This window comes from Octodon degus, unplaced genomic scaffold (assembly GCF_000260255.1).
Source record: "Octodon degus isolate 3935 unplaced genomic scaffold, OctDeg1.0 scaffold00075, whole genome shotgun sequence".
Lineage (NCBI taxonomy): Eukaryota > Metazoa > Chordata > Mammalia > Rodentia > Octodontidae > Octodon > Octodon degus.
The window spans coordinates 10,140,880-10,159,921 of record NW_004524651.1 but is presented as its reverse complement, the minus strand read 5'-3'; the positions used below and the strand labels follow the sequence as shown (position 1 = coordinate 10,159,921).

Genomic DNA, 19,042 nt, shown 5'->3' with positions numbered 1-19,042 from the left:
CAGCTCATACTTGGTTGGCTCTAAGGCAGAGTGACACACAGCAGAGGGCAGTAGTTCATGATGGTGGAAAAATAGCAAAGAGCCAAAAGGGAGGAGCAGCAGCTGCAGCAGATAGCAGGCCTCTCTTCCTGGCTTACACTGCAGTCAGGCCATCCATCTCAGGGCAGGGGTAGCACTCACACCCATAATCCCAGCATTGGATCATGAATTAATCACAAACTCTAGAAGTCACCCCAATGACTGCATGAGGCTTTAGGGGGACAGCTAGACACAAACCATAACACCATGCAGTTAGGAATGAAAAGGGTGAAATTGCAATGGATCATGCAGAAATTGAGAATGTCATTGTCTTAGTTACTCTTCTCTCGTTGCTGGGACAAATATCTGACACTCAAAATGAAGGAAGGAAAGGTTTATTTAGCTCACAGTTACTGGAGGCTTCAGTCCATACTCAGCTGGGTCCAGTGCAGAGCAGCACATAACAGAGGGCAACCTTTCATGGTGGAGGCAAAGAGCAAGAGAGCAAGGGAGGGGTGGCAGCAGCTCCAGCAGCTAGCTTCTCTTCCCACCTTACATTGTAATGCGAATTACCTGCCCCAGGGTAGGTGCAGCATCCACACCCACAGTAATCAATCACAAACTCCAGAAGCCACCCCAAGACTACACGAGGCTTTGGGGGGACACCTAGACACAAACCATAACATTCATATGTACCTACTTTGGGATCTTATATTCTAATAAGATGGAAAAGATTGGATGTGGTGGCACATGCCTGTAATACCAGTGCTTGAGAGGCTGAAAATTGGAGGATCGCTATGAGTCAGATCTGTATAGTGAGACCTTGTACTAAATACATTTTAAAAATGCAGAAGAAATGGACAAATTCCTAGATAAATATTAATTACCAAATTTGAATCAGGAATACAGAAAAATCCTAAAGAAAGCAGTATCAATCAATGAAATTAAAGATGTAATTAAAAACTTACCAACAAGGAAAAGCCCAGACACTGATGGATTCACTATTAAATTCTGTAAGAAATTTAAAGAAAACCTAACAGCACTACTTTTCAAACTCTTTAATGAAATTGAAAGAGTAGTATTACTCTCAGATTCATCCTGAAAGCAAGCATTACCTTGATAACAAAACTGGAGAAGGACCAAACCAAGAAGAGAACTACAGGCTAATCTCCCTAATGAACATAGATGTAAAAATTTTCAGTAAGATTCTGGAAAAAAGAATGCAGCAAATCATCAAGAGGATTACATACCATGACCAAGGGGTGCAGGGATGATTCAACAGGTGTAAATCGATAAATGTGACACACCATTTTAATAGCCCAGGACAAAAACCATATGATCATCTCAACAGCTGCAGAAAAAGCTTTTGACAAAGTCCAACACCCTTTCATGATTTAAAAAAAGTACAGAAAATTACTATATGTGCTCTTTGTCTCAATCTGATAAAAGCCACCTATGACAAACCAACAACCAACATCATACTAAGGGGACAAAAACTGAGCATTTTCTCTCTAAAATCAGGCACAAGACAAGGATGTCCACTGTCTTCATTCTTATTCAAAGCAGTCCTGGAAACTTTAGCTAGAGCAATTAGACAAGAGAAAGAAATAAAAGGAATAATGATAGGAGAGGAAGAGGCTAAATTGTCATTACTTGCAGATGTCATACTCTACATAGAAGACCCCAGAAACTCCACTAAAAATCTGCTAGATTTAATAAGCAAATTCAGTAGCATAGCTGGATATAAAGCCAATACTTGACAGTCAACAGCCTTCCTGTGCATAAATAACAAGCTCACTGAGAGAGAAACTAAGGTGACACCTTTCATAATAACATCCAAAAATAAAAAATAAAAAGAAATATCTAGGAATAAAAATACCAAAATATGTAAAAGACCTCTATATTGACAACTACAGCACTCTGGAAAATGGTATTAAAGTGAATATCAGGGGCTGGAGAGATGGCTCAGTGGTCTAAGGCACCTACTTAGAACAAGCTTGGCAAAGCATCAGGGACCGCGGTTCAATCCCCCAGCACCACATGCCAGCCAGCCCCGCCCCCTGGTGGGCTGAGCTGGCCACACACACACTACTGTCTCTCTCTCTCTCTCTCTCTCTCTCTCTCTCTCTCTCTCTCTCAAATAAATAAAAAAAATAAAAAAAAATAAAGTGAATATCAGAAAATTGAAAGATATCTCTTTCTCTTGGGTAGGAAGAGCAAGTATAGTGAAAATGGCCACACTTACCGAGCTACTATACAGATTTAATGCAATTCTTTTTTATGCCTTTGGTACAGGGTCTACAGGGTCTACAGGATCTGCAGGGTCTACAGGGTCTACAGGATCTGCAGGGTCTACAGGGTCTACAGGGTCTCACTACGCAGATTGACTCATAGTGATCCTCCTGCTTTCAGGCTCCTAAGCACTGGGATTACAGGTGCGTGCCGCCACGCCCAGTCTCAATCATGATCTCAGCACACCCTGGGGGAGGGGCCAGCACGGCACGCTGGGGAGATCGAACCCTGGCTACTATGCTCTGCCTAAGCAGGGGCTTTAATCCACTGAGCCATCTGGCTGGTCGCAGTTTAATGCAAGCCTGATCAAACTTCCAATAGCAGTTCCCACAGAATTAGAGAGAACCCTAAAATTCATCTGGAACCAGAAGGGATCTAGAATAGCAAAGGTATTCAGGGGGCAGCATGGACAAGGCAGGGGGCATCACAATCTCTGACCTGAAAGTATATTATAAAGCTACTATGAGAAAAACAGCATGGTACTGGAAAAAAGACCAGAAAATAAATGTTACAGATTAGAAGATGCAGAAACAAATCCAGACACACTCAACCACCTTATCCTTGACAAAGATGCCAAACACATTCACAGGAAGAAAGATAACGTCTTTAATAAATGGTGCTGAAAAAAATCTGGCTTTGCACATGCTGAAGAGTAAAGCTGGACCCAGACCATTCACTGCACACTAAACTAAATTATCAATGGCTCAAAGAGCTAAGTATTAAAATATAACTATTAAATCTGGAAGACAGACTAGGCGACACTCTTGAAGACACTGGTGCAGGCAGAGAGAAAGGACAAGACCCTGATTGCACAGGAGCTATCACAAGGCGTCAACAACTGGGGTCTCATCTCATAGGGAGAGTGAAAAGACAGCCCACAGGTGGAGAAAATGTTTGCCAGCTGTTCCTCAGATGAGGGATTACTGTCGAGAACATACGAAGAACTCGAAAACATCAGACTTCCCAAATGTAGAGACCCGATCCAGAAATGGGCCTCTGAGTTGGACACTTCTCAGATGAAGAAGTACAAATACAAATAACTACATAAAGAAATGTTCAACATCACTGGTCATTCAAGGGATGCAAATTAGGAGGTTCCATCTCACCCCGGAAGGGATGACCATGATCAAGAAATCAATCAGTAACAAATGCTGGAGGGCTGTGGGGGAAAGGAGCCTTCTCCACTGCTGGTGGGAGTGCAGACGGGCACAGCCACAGTGGAAGTCAGTGCGGAGCTTCCTCAGAACACTAGGATCGGAGGCCCCATTGGACCCAGCTCTTCCCCTTTGTTATGGTTTGTGTCTAGTTGTCCCCCCAAAGCCTCATGCAGTCATGGGGTGAGGACTTCTAGAGTTTGTGTTAACTCATGATCCCCTGGGATTATGTGTGATCCAAGGCTGGGATTATGGGTTTTAGTACTGCTGGGATTACCCATAGGTGTGAGTACTTCCCCTACCCTGGGGCAGGCAATTTGCATTACAATGTAAGGTGGGAAGAGAAGCCAGCGGCTTGAGCTGCTGCTATCTCTCCCTTGCACTCTTGCTCTTTGCCGCCGCCATGAAAGGTTGCCCTCTGCCCTGTGCTGCTCTGCCTTGGACCCAGCTGAGTATGGACTGAAACCTCCAGTAACTGTGAGCTAAATAAACCTTTCCTTCCTTCATTTTGAGTGTCGGGTATTTGTCCCAGCAACGAGAGAAGAGTAACTAAGACACCCTTCTGGGCATCTTCCCAGAATTAATAACATCACATACAGTGAGCTTTGTGCGCCCATGCTTATGGGCAGCATAATTTGTAACAGCTAAATCTTGGAAAACACTGAATGCCAATCAACTGAAGAATGGATAAAAAAGATGTGGTGTCTTTACACAGTGGAGTACTCCTCAGACATAGAAGGATACAGACTTTTCCTAGAGCAGTGTGGGCAACTTGAAGCTATACTCATAAGTGAAATAAATCAGACTCACATGTGTAAACATTGCATGGTCTTCATAGTGTGAGAAAATGGAAGAATAAATAAGGTCTAAAACATACAATAGATATTGTGAATTGGGAAGAAAGTACTCAAAAGGAAAGCGAAATGGGTTGGGGGAAGGGAGAAAAGGGAAAGGCAAAATTGTATGTGTGTGTAGATAATACATACACATACACATACAAGTGGTTAAAATAATTATATTACTGATCTCTTTTAGTTCATTGAAACGAAAGGTTTGCACCAGTACTGCCTGGACAACTGAATGCCTGTGTCTTGTACTCTTAGTAACTAAGGTAAAGCTGACAATGCACAATACAGTGTAGTAACAATTATCTTGTACTGATTTTCTTCACTTCAAGATTAAAAAATAAAAACACACACAAATCTTTCCAGAAAGGGCATGGTGGGGTGGGACGTGGAAGTCGATCCCTCCACAGAAGCAATGGCAAGAACTGTTAGCACCACCTTCAGGACAGGTGGCCAGGAGGGCAGAGCCCTGAGAACCTCCCTGAGAGCCTTGCACACCCAGCACCCCTGCTCTCAGATGCGGCCTTGCACAGAGCTGAAGGAAGCCGAAAGGACTCACTCACGAGGCTCCTGTGTGCTCCCTGCGTGAGCTGCTCACTTGGGCTTGGCCAGCGCTACGCATGTGAGGTAGAAGCGCTCACAGGCAAGAGCTGTGGCCCTGCTGCCTGCTGAGGTAGACCGGCTGGGGTGGAATGGCTGGGGTGGGCCGGCTGGTGTGGACTGGCTGGGGTGGACCAGCTGGGGTGGACTAGCTGGCTTGGACTGGCTGGGGTGGACCGGCTGGGGTGGACTGGCTGGGGTGGACCAGCTGGCTTGAACCGGCTGGCTTGGACTGGCTGGGGTGGACTGGCTGGGGTGGACCGGCTGGGGTAGGCTGGCTGTGGTGGACCAGCTGGGGTAGACTGGCTGGGGTGGACCGGCTGGAGTGAACAAGCTGGGGTGGACCAGCTGGGGGAGTTGGGAGGCCAGGTTGGAGGCTGAGGGGCGCTGAGTGGGAAAGGCTCTGAAAAGCTTGTGATGGGTTTCTCAGAATCCAGAGGGCCACTGTATGGCCAGAGTTCAGCACAGAACAGACCTGGAAGAGCGAGAGCTCTCACTTGTGCCTGACTTCCAGCCTCCTGCAAACAGGAAGCGCAGAGTCCTAGCCAGGCAGGCCCAGTCACACCCAGAGTGCTAACCGAGCACGGGCAAGGGCTTGGCTCCAGGCGCTGAGCAGCACTGCAGTGTGAGCACGAGGCGAGCACTAAGGGCACAGAGCACAGAGCAGCAGTCACACGGAGCAGTGCAGCCCTGAGGCCCCCAAGCAGAGAGGGACAGTGAGCCAGGGCCAGACACCTGGGGGAGGCGGAGTGCGATCTTCCGTGTAGCCACACTGTAATATCTTGGAAATCCACTTTTCACCATGAAGCTATTTGTCCAAAAAGGTGAGAAAACACAGCCCAGACGCACCGGACCCACAAGGCGGGTGGGGGAGCATCCCCCAGGAAGCCGGACAGAGGATTCACTGTGGGACCCTTCCGCAGAGTGGTCTGCAGCGCCCCACCCCGGCTGCACACACGCTCAAGCTGCAGACCTGGTGTTCTAATGGCTGACAACGGCGATCTCATGTTACGTACAACTCTTCCTAACTAAAATAACTCCCCGCAACAGCAGTGTTGGTTCCCCCTGGTGGGAAGCCACTTTGCTGTAATGAACGCAGGGTCCAGCAGTGGATCACGCCGTGGTGTTGGCACCGGCCCTCCTCTTCCTCCTCCTGCCTGCCGTTATCCGTCCTCTTGCCCGTGAAGGTCTCTCCCTTTCTCCCTCCCTCTAAAGATACGCAGCTCAATGCCACTTCCTCCAAGCAGTCACCCACGGGCCCCCACGCCAGGACACACATCTGCATCCTCCAGGCTACAGTATCTGCAGAGCTGGTCTGAGCCCATCCAGCCTGACCACACTGTGACCCTGAGCGGCATCTGCTCCCAAGTCAGTTGTGGTTCTCCTAAAGCCGACCTGCATTTCCAGGGAGCGTCTGCCTCAGCTTCCTGGCTGGACACAGTCAGGGCTGGGCAGCTCAAGTACCTGCTTCTGCTGTCCACCTGTGTAGACATGCCTGAGTCACAGCAAATGCTCCTGGGAGCGTAGCGAATTTGCACAGAATAACGTGAGGGTCGTTATCGTCTATCACAGAATGAGTAGGAATCCTCTCTCCCTGTGGATCTGGTACACCCAGAACTAGCCCGCCCTGAAGTGCAGCTCATGAGAACTAAACTGTTGGCTCTCGGCTTTTGAGGCAACTCTCTCAGCCCTTCCACTGAGTCCTTAACAGAATCCTAAGCAATTTTCAGGATGATTTCACTAAGAGCTTTAACCCAGCAGCACACAGACGATGCGGCAACACGGAGAGCACTGTTGCAGACACACTTTTCACTGCGCTGAGAGGCACAGGACGGAGCACAGTTACGTGGTTCTCAATCGCAAGCTCAGCTGCGGCACCTCCCCTGGAGGCAGGAGGACAGGCGGCCGCATCCCGCGCTCACCTCCCTCTCCATGGTCTTCCTCCTCAGCAGTTTCTTCACACTCGGGAGCTGCTTCTTCAGCAGCATTGTGGCCTCGTTCATCCTGCGGACTTGAGCAATGAGGAAAGATGGAACCTGGGGAAGAACAGCTTGAATGGACCAGTGCCTCCGGGGACACCGTGCCTGCGAGGGGGCTAGGTTCTCGTGGCCACTCAGCACGGTGGAACCAGGGTTAGAAACTGTGAGAATCTCTGTTTAATGGGGAGAGCGTGCTAAGCGGAGCTCCTAGGGAACGTCCAGCCTGACCACGGCACCCAGGTGGGACTGGCTTCCAGGGTGCCCAAGTCCACCAGGAAGTAAAATGATGGAGTCCTTGGACACCACCCACACACCCTCCTGGCCACACTGGGTCATCTCGAGTGGCTCACCACACCCGCAACGGTGTGACCGCCACGGGAGCTGGGAGAACGCGGTGCTCTGGCAGTGATGGCAGAGCAGCAGGCCTGCTCATGGTCAGTTCCCGTGAAACGCCTCTGAGGACCAGCTTCCATTCGTGGATGGTGACCGGGCAGTGGAAGCTGCCAAGGTGGAGGCCTCTGCGGGAGGGTCCCAAGCCACCCACGCCCAGCTGGGCCTCGGGCCTGCTTCCTGCTCGGGAGCTGCCTCCTGGAGCTGGTGGACCTAGGGCCCTGGCGGCCGCCCGCCGCCACTCACCTTCCACAGGATCTTCTGGTACTTGAGCATGAGGCGGAGGATGTGGGCCGCGGTGCTGGCCAGGAGCAGCTCCTCACAGTCCGAGTGCTTGCCCCTGCTGAAGAAGAGGTTGGGCGCCATCACCGTGGAGATGTTCCACACGCTCATGCGGTTTTTGGATTCGTTGGCAATCACTTTGTTGAAGAACGTCATGAGGGCCTGGCAGGAAACAGCACAGGGTCACGCCGCTGCACGCGATCGCCTTGATCATCTCTGTCCCCACTCCCAGCTGCGGAAGCTGCCGGACACAGAGCACTCCCTCTAACTGCTTAAAAAGCATTGCGAGGAGAGGCAAGCATTTTCGACTGTCTGCATCACAGAATAACTCTGATTTTATGGAGTTTATTATATTGGAGTTGTTGCAAATAATAGCTTTCATTTCTTAGTTCCTTTTATCCTAAGCAAGTTTGACATATATTAAAATTAAACATAAGCCACAGAGAGAAAACAGTGCTGCTCAAATAAACACTAAATGAAGCTTTGTTACGAAGGAAGAAAAGTAATCTTAAAAAACACCTTTAACTTATAGCATTACTGTTGAAAACAATTTACCGTTTCCCTGAAAAATAGAACCCACAGAATCAACACAAGTCTCTTGTTCCTCAGCCTAAACTAAAAGTGCAGGTGAAATAAATGTGAAAGGTAGTCTTGGGTGCCATTTTTCTATTTTGCTTTTTCAATTTCAAGATTTTCAGCTGGTCACAGACGAATGCTTATGCACAGCTGTTCTAAACATTAAAAAAAAAAAAATTAAGAAAGCTATAGGCCCTGCCAGATAGCTCAGCGGACTAAAGTGCCTGCTTAGGTAGAGCGCCAGTGGCTGGGGTTCAATTCCCGGTGTCTGTGCTGGCCCCACCCACGGGGCGCACACTGAGATGGCGACTGAGACTGGGCCTGGAGGCAATGTACCTGTAATCCCAGCGCTTGGGAGGCTGAAAACAGGAGGATCACTACGAGTCTGATCTATGTAGTGAGACTCTGTGGTCCCTGCAGACCCTGAACCAAATGCATTAAAGAAAGAAAGCTTAGAAGTTTACGGAGCCTCCAGAGTATGGCTATTTATCTGAAACTTGAAATTCATCAGGAGATGAATTTGGGATTCCAGGCCAGGAATCCCAAAAGGCGCTGCTTTTTTGGCTTTTTAAGTTTGAATTTCACTATAGAATTCCTGGTAGGAAAATGCATGGTTCACAATGCTAATGGCAGGTAGATCTGAGAGCCTCTCAGGTGGCACGCACTGGTCTGAGTGGGGTTCACCGCTTTGCTTACTGTCCTCCTCCCAGCCCTCGGCGGCTGGGACCACCACAGCACTTTTCACATGGGGAAACAGGAGGTAGAGAGAGCCAGCAGCTCCACCCACTGTGGGCCGAGTGGGGACCTGAGCCAAGAAAACAGCTCCTGAGCTGCTTCTCCAGATGTGGCACGGCCCCTGTTCCAGGCTCAGTCCCAGGCACGGCCTGGAGTGAAAGCAGACATCACACGCAGGCGTGCGTGAGTGTGCATATGCAGGCGTGTGCATGTGTGTGGCATCTTCACCAGTCCCCTGGTGACTTTGAGGGATTTTTTTTGGACAACTGTTGCACCTCAGTTACATGCAACATTAGGGGACACCTTGACCCACTGAGATCAGGTGGATTTTTAAATTAAGGAAACATTGTTTTGAGATAAAGCCAAAAAAACCAAGCTCCTAAATCTCTAGCTTTTGAAAAATTACCAAATTATATGGGAAACAAGCATTTTAACCCCCAAGCATATGTAAAGACATGACACAAATGGCACACATAAGTGGCATAAAGATTTTCCTCATGAGGAGAGAGATCCTCACGATGCTGAGATGTCTGTTGGGGATGGCGCCATGAGTCATCTTGCTCTCAACATTAAGCTTACCAGTCTCAAAATTATGGCTATTGTAGTGGCTGAATCCAGGTGTCCCCCAAGGCCTCATGTGGCCATAGGCGGGGCTTTTCAGGAGTGGCTGGATCTCGGGTGTGGTGCTAGGACCAAAGGTGTGTGACTACTAAATTAGTCCACCGAGTGGGGTGGCACAGTTCTGGGAGTTGACAATGGGCAGGCCTCCCCAGGCTTGAGTGCCACCCCCAGGGGCAGGTGCCCTACAGGGGAGGCCTCCCCAGGCACGAGTGCCACCCCCAGGGGCAGGAGCCCTACAGAATATGAGGGACAGAGGAGGGCTGCTGCTAGCATTTGGTGCTTGCTACTTGGTCGCTGCTGCCTTCTGTCTGCCATGCCCTGTTCCCCCTCTGCCAGGCTGCTCTGCCACACCACCCTGCCCTGGAGCCAGCTGACTATGGGCTGAGGCCTCTACAAACTGGGAAACAAACTTTCTTCCTTTAACTCTGAATGCACGGTATTTTGTCTTAGCAGTGAGAGAAACTACTAAGACTGTTCTTTCCAACTCACCTTTATTTCTTTTACAGATTCCAAATACTTGTGTACTTAAACAATTTTTCTATTTTATACAGAATCATTTCAATGGCAAGAAAAATCTTTGCCAACATGCAACACGGAAGGAAACTTGAAACAAAGGGGAGACACTGGAGAGGAAGAATGATGGGGTGTGAGACAAGTCACTCCCCGCAGCTGCTCTGCTTAGTGATAAAACGACCAGATTCTATTGGGTGGTGCCCAAACTCTAGAGGTACTTAAATTCTATTACTTATTTATTCATTCAAATATAATTGGTTGTTACAGGGTCTCACTATGCAGCTCAGACTCGTAGTGATCCTCCTGTTTTCAGCCTCCCCAGGGCTGAGATTATAGGCCTGCACCACTATGCCTGGACTCAGTCACCGGCTCAGCGCACCCAGGGGCGTGGCTGGCGTGGCATGTGGTATCAGGGATCAAACCCCGGTCCCTGTGCTTGCCTGAGCAGGCGCTTAGTCTGCTGAGCTATCTCGCCGGCCTTCTGTTATCTTTATATAAAATCTCAAACATTTTACAAATTTCACTTTCCGCAATTTCAAGGACTCTGCAGGGACCAGCTGAGGCTCTGTGACTGCGCCGTCTTGTATTCCCGTCACAACACAGTCTCACTTGCTCTGACATTGTTCCACCTGTTCTAGGACGAGGGGCAACATAAGGGACTGAGCCCAGGCCTTGGGACTGGGCCACACACCAAGTCTTTTTTTATTTTGAAAATTCTGTGACGAGATCTCACTACGTTGGTTAGTTTTCAAGGTGCGACTTGATCTCGTGATGGTCCTGCCTCAGCCTCTCAGGGTGCTGGGACTGCTGACATGCACTCCCGGCTCAGCCTTTTCCTCTGCTCCTGCTTCCAAGCGCCAGGCATGTGGCTGGCCCCTCGCTAGCCCCTGAATGAACCGAATGTGGGAAGCACCAGGGTCCGATTTCTGCCCATGCTGCCCGCTCAGCACAAGGCAGCAGGTTGGCAGCTCACCGCCAGCCCTGGGAGCTGCCGGCAGGGCCTCCACTCCGCACACAGCCCACCCGGGCAGCAGGCACTCACAGCAGGGTCTGAGATGACGCACCTGGGCTGTGTCCCTGTTGGCATCTGGCAGCGCCATGACCATGAGGTGCAGGGCTTGCAGCTGCACTCTGACGTGGGACCCACCTGCAAGAAAAGAGAGACAGAGCGCATGACGAGGGACCTGGCCACAGCGCCGCACACGCACAGTGGGGTGCTCAGGAGGGCTCCTGACAGCGCTGGGCCGTGCAGGTGCGGGGTTGGTGCCTGGCGCCATGACTGTGCCCACTTGGACAGGACCCCCTGTCAGGTCCCCTCCTCGTTCACAGCACCACTGTCGAGATGGATGGCCGAGAGCCTCAGGAGAATGCTGGATCGGCCCAATCTTTCCCTGTCAAAGCCTCTCCGCAGGCCTTCCCTGCCTTGGTGCCTACGCAGACGCAGACGGCTGGCTGCTCTACTGAAGAGGAGACAAGCCCTGCGCCAGCACAGAGGCAGCAGTGTACAGCTGTTGGGAACCGGGCGCGTGCTGCGTGTCCTGCGCCTCACGGCGCGAACCTGGCCGGGTCCCTGAACCCTGTTGCTTCCCACTACTGTTCTGTGAAGTAGTCGTGTGTCTCCCGCACACACAGGGCTGAGCTGAGGGTTAAAGGAGTTACCAGGGCTGGCGTCCAAATCAGCACAAAACACAGTCATGCATACGCGTGGGCGCTCTTGCTGTTAAGACCGAGGCTGCCGACTCTGGGTCTTACTGGGACCCTGGGAGAGTGGCCATCCTTGCACTTACTGTGACTGCTGAGCACTTCCTTCCTGACACAAGGTGGCGCCAGAGGGCTGGCAATTACCGCAGAGCCGGTGCTCTGGGGCCAGGCTCACCAGCCAGGCTGAGAAAACAGGCAGTGAGCGCCTGCAGCCAGGACACAGGCAGAAGTGGGAGGCGCTCACAGGACCCGTCACGCTGTCCTGGCACCATCCTGGTGGGGGCGGTGGGCATGCATGTCAAGTGTGCACACAAAACCCAGCACGGGCAAGATCTTACTGAAAGCCACACGTATGTGCTGACGTGGGTCTGCCGGACGACAGGATGTTGGGAGCTGTCTAAGACAGGGCACTTGGGGACAGAGATGACATTATGGTGAGGCACACGCTGCAGGTGGAGCTGTCCTTGATCTCACTGTGCGACCCCAAAGCACCACAAGGGAGGGCAAAGCTGACAGGTGCAACTGCCAGCTCGGGAGCTCCTTATGTTACTGCTTTTAGAGAAAGGGGCAACTCGCGCCGTGAAACCTGGCGAACAATCCACTTTCATTTTACTTAGGAAACCTGGCCCCGCACGGTGTTGTGATTAATACTTTTGTAATTAATTTATTCAGTGCTCCCTGATAGAAAGCTTGCTTTATCGTGAGGCCCTTGTTTTCCCGGTGATTCTGCTTTGCCTGAAAGTGGCTGAGCTTGATTCATCACAGCTCATCATGGCGCAGGCAATCTGGAGGCTGAGACCAAAAACGAAGGGAACCAACTGAAAGGCGAAGGGACCTGGGTTTCCAGAATGCACTGCCCGCAAGCCCGCAATCCTTCCTTTGAGAGTAGCTCTGCTTAGCCACAGCTTGCTCCAGGGACAGAAACGTGTTATTTCCAGGCCTCAACTCTGGGCTTCCTGCGGAGACCGCTGGTATCAAATCTATCACCTGCAATCCAGTATTTTTCACTTAGTCCTACAAGGAAGAAGTGTCGGACTGTCCCCACAGGAAAGCGTGCTGGCCGCCTCGGGGGAGAGAGGGGCACAGTGCCGGGACTCACTGAGTTGCCTGCCTTTCTAAAGCGGCTCTCCTGGCAGCTCTGGCACCGGAGGTGTGAGTCCTCCTCGGGTAGCTCACCAAGCCAAACCCAACCCAGGACCCCTGTGCGGCCCAGGCGGCGCTGATGCCCGGAGCAGCCCGCCAGCCTTCGGGTAAGGGGAGACCCACGATCCTGCGGCCTTGTTCCCAGGAGGAAAACATCGGGGAAGTCCTGCTCTCTCTGTTTTTGCCTGAGAAGTAAGGATTCTGCTCTTGGCGTCGCCCAGTGAGCGCCTAGCACACTGTGTCCCCACACGCGCCCCGGGCGGGTGGGCAGAGCGGGCGAGGCCGGGCCTGGACGGAGCTGGGCCCCGCGGGCGGTGCTGTTTTCTCCCGCCTTTGCTTGAGATCCCGCCGCGGTTAGGGCTGCCCAGGACGGCCAAAGCTCGGTAATACATTACCCCGAATTCCTGGCCTTTGTGGCCTGCGCCAGAGGTCCAGGCAACCACAAGGGAAGTCCTGGTGCCTTCCCAGGAAGGGGAGACTGAGGCTGGTGAACCCCAACCCTGGAGGAAACGCGGCCGGAATCCCTCGCAGACCCCCGATGTGCCCGCCAGGGGGCAGCAGAGCACACAGTCGGCACGGACCGCTGGGCACCAGAGGCCAGTCTCAGCAAACGAGGGTCCCGCCCAGCAGGTCGCCTGCCTGACAGGTGACAACGACAGATCTCAGGTAGAACATACACTGCCTCGCCACACAACGTCACAGGAACGCGGGGTCCACCCTCTAAGACAGAGCCCAGCCCCGAGAGGGCTCTGGAACTGCAGCTACCGACCAGGGTTTTGAAGTTGGTTATCAAACGATCCTCAAGAATGTGAAAAAAAAATGTTTAAGGAATAAAAAATAACTAATGAAAGAGCTAGGGCCTTGCCGCAGATAAACAAAACACTTCTACGGCATCAACTGAACAGCCTAGAACTGAAAACGATACAATAGCTGAAACAAAGATCCAAGAAGGGGACAAGCTTTTGTGTGTTTCCCAGCAAATTTTTCTCAGAAAATAAAAACACGGGATCTTACAAAGAAAAGAGATCGGTGACCCTGGCAGCCTGGGAACGAAAGCTCAAAGACGCCTGTCCCCAGCTCAGTCTCGTATTGAAGAAAAAAAAATTAGTTTTTGAACCTGGTTCAGTGAAAATTTTTAAAGACTAGGAGCTACTCGTTGTTAGCACAAGTTTGGTCAGCAGCTGGGCTCTACCAGTCTTCCTTTGTTAGCGTTCTGAGGATCTTGTAGCTCTAGCCCACCTGCACCAGGCTGCAGACTGGCGGCCACAGCTGTCGCCTGCTAAGCTCACAGTGTTCAGAAATGTGAAACTGAGGCTGACAATTTCAAATTAAGAATCTTGCACGTAAGCCTGCATTGGGCTCCCCCGGGGCTGTGCATGGCCAGGGTCACCCTGTCAGGGTGGCCACAGCCCTTTTCTGTCCACGTGGACAGGCTTAGCAGGCCTGTCCATGCCGAGCGTGGGAGCTCTGGTCTCCCAGGTTGGTCACCAAAGCCCTGCCATCACCGAAGATCCAATTGGAAGATCTAGTGACTTCTGAGAAACACAGCAGGATGATGTGATTCTCAGCGTGAGCGGCAGGTGGCGTCCTGGGCCTTGGACCTAGGGGGAGGGGCATCGTACATCTTCGGTGGACTGGGACACTGAGGCACTATTGTAGGCGGCTCTCCTCAGCACCCACAACAGACCTGACAGGTCCCTGCTATCTGTCACAACGGGGTGTTCTGGCTTTTGTCCAGGTGCCCCGAAAGCATCATGCATTCAGGTGGCAGTTTCTAGAGTCTCTGATCAACTCATGATCCAGTGTGGGCGTTATGGGGGTGAGTGCTACACCGGCCCTGCGGTGGGGAATCTGTGTACAGCGTGGGGAAGGCAGGGAGGCTCGCCGGCTGCTGCAGCGGCTGCTCTTCCCTTTGCTCTTCGCTGTTTTCTGCTGCCATGAACCGCTGCCCTCAGCTGTGAGCCGCTCTGCCTTGGAGTCAGCCCAGTATGGACTGAAAGCTCCACTAACTGTGAGCTAAACAAATCTTTCCTTCCTTAATTTTGAGTGTCGGGCATTTTGTCCCAGCAATGAGAAAAGTAGTGAAGACACAGGGGCAGCAGCTGAAGGCCAACACCTCAGAGGCACTGCTGACCCAATCTCCACATCTCTGTACCTGAGTGACGACAGAGCCCTACGTCCTGTCCACCAGGCCTCAGCGCGTGGCTGTCTGTGGGTGAGCGCTTAGTGTCACCCTCAGCGTTCACCCACGCCGAGCCAGGGCACCGCCGTCTGGACACCCACCGGCACCCATTTCCTTCTGAGCCTTCCTGCTGCACCGTCCTGACCTCATCTAAGTCTGAGCCCTGCACACGTGGCGCCGTCACCTACCTTCCATCAGAGCGACGAAGGCAGGTATGTACTCCACGGGAAAGAGAGAGGCGGGCAGTTCTCGGAAGAATGCCTTCAACATCACCGCAGCTTCTCTGTGGCACATTTTGTCCCATTTAAACTTATCGGTGTTGAACTTGGCATCCAGCTCTTCACGGTATTGCTGCAAATCAAGCAAGATGGTCAACAGGGGGTGGGCTCTGACCCGGGCCCCCTTGTACACTCTGCAAGCTCTACAAGATTTAGTAAGCTACTTTTACAAACTTAATAAACTGTTTTTGCAAAGACATTGATAAGGCAATTTTGTCCAAGTCTACTTTTCAACACGATTAGAGAACTGAAATATGTATTTGCGAATGAATTTGTAAAAGTGGTTTTTTGGGAAAAAAGATTTTGTGTGATATCAGGATTTGAACCCAAGACCCTCAAACCAAGCTACATTCTCAGCCTTTTTTATTTTTTGTTTTGGGACAGACTATCAAAGCACTAAAGTGTCCAGACTGGCTTCAAGTTTGTGGTTTTCCTCTGAAGCCTTCCAGAGTGCTGGGGTTACAGAAAGGCATCACTGTGCCTGGCTCAGATATATTTTATTTATTTATTTATTTATTTTTAGAATATCTGAAATTTTTAATCCTTTCTTTACAGGTTACTAGATCACTTTTGATTAAGAAAACTGTAGAAAGTTAGTAACTGCCACAAGTGAACGCCAGGTGGTGACATGTGTCAATTTCCACAGAGTCCTGCTTTGCGGGATGTCTGAATGCCCTGCGCGGGGTCTCTGCTCACACTTGCTGGAATCATTTGTGGCAGATTTTAGTCCACAGGTCGCTTTTCCCCATATTTCTTTGTAAACTCTTCAGCATTCTTACAGAATTTTTTATGGCCCTTAGAGTATTCTTCAGCTAGGTCAGCCCGGAGCGGGTGCTCAGGCTGGGGGTCATTCCAGTGCTATGAGAGACTGGATTACTTGGTCGGTCTTGGTCGCTGGCTTCCAGTTCTCAGCACTAATTACCGGCAGGCAGACTTGCCCTTTTTCATCAATGTTTGGGTGATAGATCTTTGTTTTAAATGTGATCTTCGGTGGTTTGAATGGATGCTCTGCTGGGAAGTTGATTTCAATTCTAAAGGCCCCCTTATCATATGGAGGGTTGTCAGGAACAATAAGCCCTTGCCAAGTCAATAAATTAGCTTCATCAACCTGGATGTTACGGAAGGTTTTCATTCCACATTTGCGGATCTCTTCAAGCTCCTTCATCAGCCTCCTGCTGGCCGCCATCTTGGATCTGGTGCTGCTGCTCTGGCTCAGATATATTTTAAACATGTTAACCTTGAAATAAATAGCTGACTACACCAACACCCAGGCTTTGCCCTTTGCTCCCAGCTCCCCTTGTGTGGCTGTGGCAGGCTCGTGCTGCGCCCCACAGGAGAGACACCATGGCTGGCTCTTGACAAAGGCTCTGTCCTCTTCCTTTTCACCCCCTTGGCCACCCTGGCCTCTGTTTCTAAATTAGACCCAGACAGGGCACTCTCCCAGGACCATGCACAGAGCTGGCGAGGTCCAGGAAGCGGCCCGGGCCTCGCTGCAGCAGGCAGACCACCATCTTCGCAGCGTGGTGAGGGCGTGCACGGAGCTCTTAAGTGCGAGGACTTGGCTCTATAAGGCTGGGAGCACCGTGCCGCTGCCTCCTTAAAAGAACCCTCCTTAAGCTCTGCCTTTTAAATTATCAGTGTGATTATCAGTATGAACGTTCTAACTTTTCTAAGTGTGCCTTTCAACTACAAGCTTCATCCGCGGTGCTAGGAAGCTACTTCAGACTCTCAGACGCCCTCGGGTTCCTAACCTTCCGCTTCATTCTCAAGAGAATCCTGGTTCTTCCCGCCTTACGCGTGCACGCGCAGCCATTCAGCTGACGCATCGCACCTCTGTCTACCTAGACCAGCCCTAGCACGCAGGTGCAAGAGAACCCCAGCTCCCAGAGCCTGCAGAAGGGAGATACTCTGTACCCCAGTTTTGATGAGACACCCTAAATTCAGATCCACCACCTGCCTCAGCTGATCAATTTGAGGGCTTTCTCCTTGCCCAGGAATGGAACAGGAATACTACAGCTCATCAAGCAGCCCTGAGCAGAGATGCATCTGATAAAGCCTTCTACACAGTTAGAGACAGAGACGGTACCCCAGGCGAGGCTCTGGAAGAGGAGGCTGCATGGGACCTGAGTGGTGTCCGCTGGCACCTTGTGGTCTGTCCAGTGGCCGGGCCTTTGCAGCAGTGGACGGTCCCACTCAGAGTGCAGATGCCGTGGCCGAGCAGCCCTGAGAGCTGGGGCCCAAGCTGCTGGGCCAAGCCTGAGCCCTGCTAGGAGGAGCTCATAGGGAGAGGGCGCAGAAAGGCACCCCAGCTAGGAGGAGGGGCCGCACAAGAAAACGCAGTGCATGGAGGTCTGGGGTGACCCAGCTCCCAGCTCCACGGGGACAGGGCTGGGTTGTCCAGGCAGAGAGCCAACTCGGGCCATTTCCACAGAGGGGCTGACAAGGTTAGTGCCATCCTACCTGAAAGCTGAGTGGAAAGATGACTGGGGGAGGGAGCTTAGCATGGGCTGGGGACAGGGATGGAGCCAGGAGCCCAGTTATGGCCTGTGACACAGCAGCTGGTGAGGGACCAGGGAGGATGACTTGGATACCGAGCACAGAATGGAAGGGAGGGGCCTTTCGGAACAGCCCAAAGCGGGCAGGGCAGCCCAGGACAGGTTCCTTGCTGGGGTGGGCGGTGAAGGTGCTGCCTAGAGGGCGGGAGGAGGGGAGACTAGAGCACGCACTGCCTGCTCTGCCCTCCCCACCTGCTATAAGGCAGGCAGCAACTGTTCTTCCAGCGGGCAGGAAGGATTGCGAAGGCTGAAGAATTAATTTCTCACACACCTCGGCCAAGGGAACCATCTGAATCCTGACCAAGCCCTTGCTGACCTGAGAGTAGTGCCCAGTTACCCAAAAGACAGCACAGTACCGGCCAGGGGTTGTGGCCACAGCCCGGCTGTTGAGGCTTACTCTCAACTCCACAACTCACGGGTTGCCTGGCCTGTGCCCCGAAGTTCTCCCTGTACAACAGAGATGTTGAAAACCTTTCTACCTCAGATAGCCCAAGCCACCTTGACCAAGAGGAATAGAGCAGGAAGCACTGCACTGACTTCAAAATATGCGGGCTGGAAATGGGCGCCTGGACCGAAGGAACAGAACAGAAGGCCTGAAGCAAGCTGCGCAGCTAGGCCAGACGGGCTCTGGAGGAGCAGGGGCACGCGCTGCACAGCATGGTGCTTTCAACCAGTGGTGCTAGGAAAGTCAGTCCTCCGCACCCAGGGGAATTAAGTCAGACCCCGCCTCTCGCCAGCAGCAAAATTCAATTCTAAATGGATTAAAGATGCAAAAGGTGAGACGTGAAACCACACAACCACTTAGGGGAAATGCTCTGTGACACTGGAATGGACAAGGATTTTTGGACAAAATCCCCCAAAGCACAGCAGACAGAAGAAAGAACAGACCAATGGAATTCTAAAAAGAGCTCCTGGTCAGCGAAAGAGGTAAACCAGCAGGGTGAAGAACAACAGAAAATGCTTTCAAACTGTACTCCTGACAAAGGGTAATACCCAGAATATTAGGAACCTTAAACAAAACAACAGCAAGAACCAGCTGTATTAAAATGTAGGTAACAGACCTAAGTAGGCATTTCTCAGAAGAAGACAGATGAGGAGCTCATAGGGAGAGGGTGCAGGAAGGCACCCAGGCCAGAAGGAGCTCATAGGGAGAGGGTGCAGGAAGGCACCCAGGCCAG

At 51.5% G+C, this 19,042-nt stretch overlaps 1 protein-coding gene and 1 pseudogene across 4 annotated transcripts in view; both read right to left on the bottom strand.

The window, feature by feature from the left end:
- Arhgap28 (Rho GTPase activating protein 28) overlaps window positions 1-19,042 on the bottom strand; it is a 183,296-nt gene that overhangs the window by 21,456 nt on the left and 142,798 nt on the right. For all 4 annotated transcript variants that reach the window (XM_004635831.2, XM_023720358.1, XM_023720359.1 and 1 more), the window contains 4 exons: window positions 15,220-15,382; window positions 11,070-11,152; window positions 7,525-7,722; window positions 6,832-6,945 (listed from right to left, as the gene is read on the bottom strand). In XM_004635831.2, coding sequence (XP_004635888.2) covers window positions 6,832-6,945; window positions 7,525-7,722; window positions 11,070-11,152; window positions 15,220-15,382 — 558 coding nt within the window. The remainder of the gene's footprint in view (window positions 1-6,831; window positions 6,946-7,524; window positions 7,723-11,069; window positions 11,153-15,219; window positions 15,383-19,042) is intronic.
- LOC101586005 lies at window positions 15,992-16,495 on the bottom strand (annotated as a pseudogene).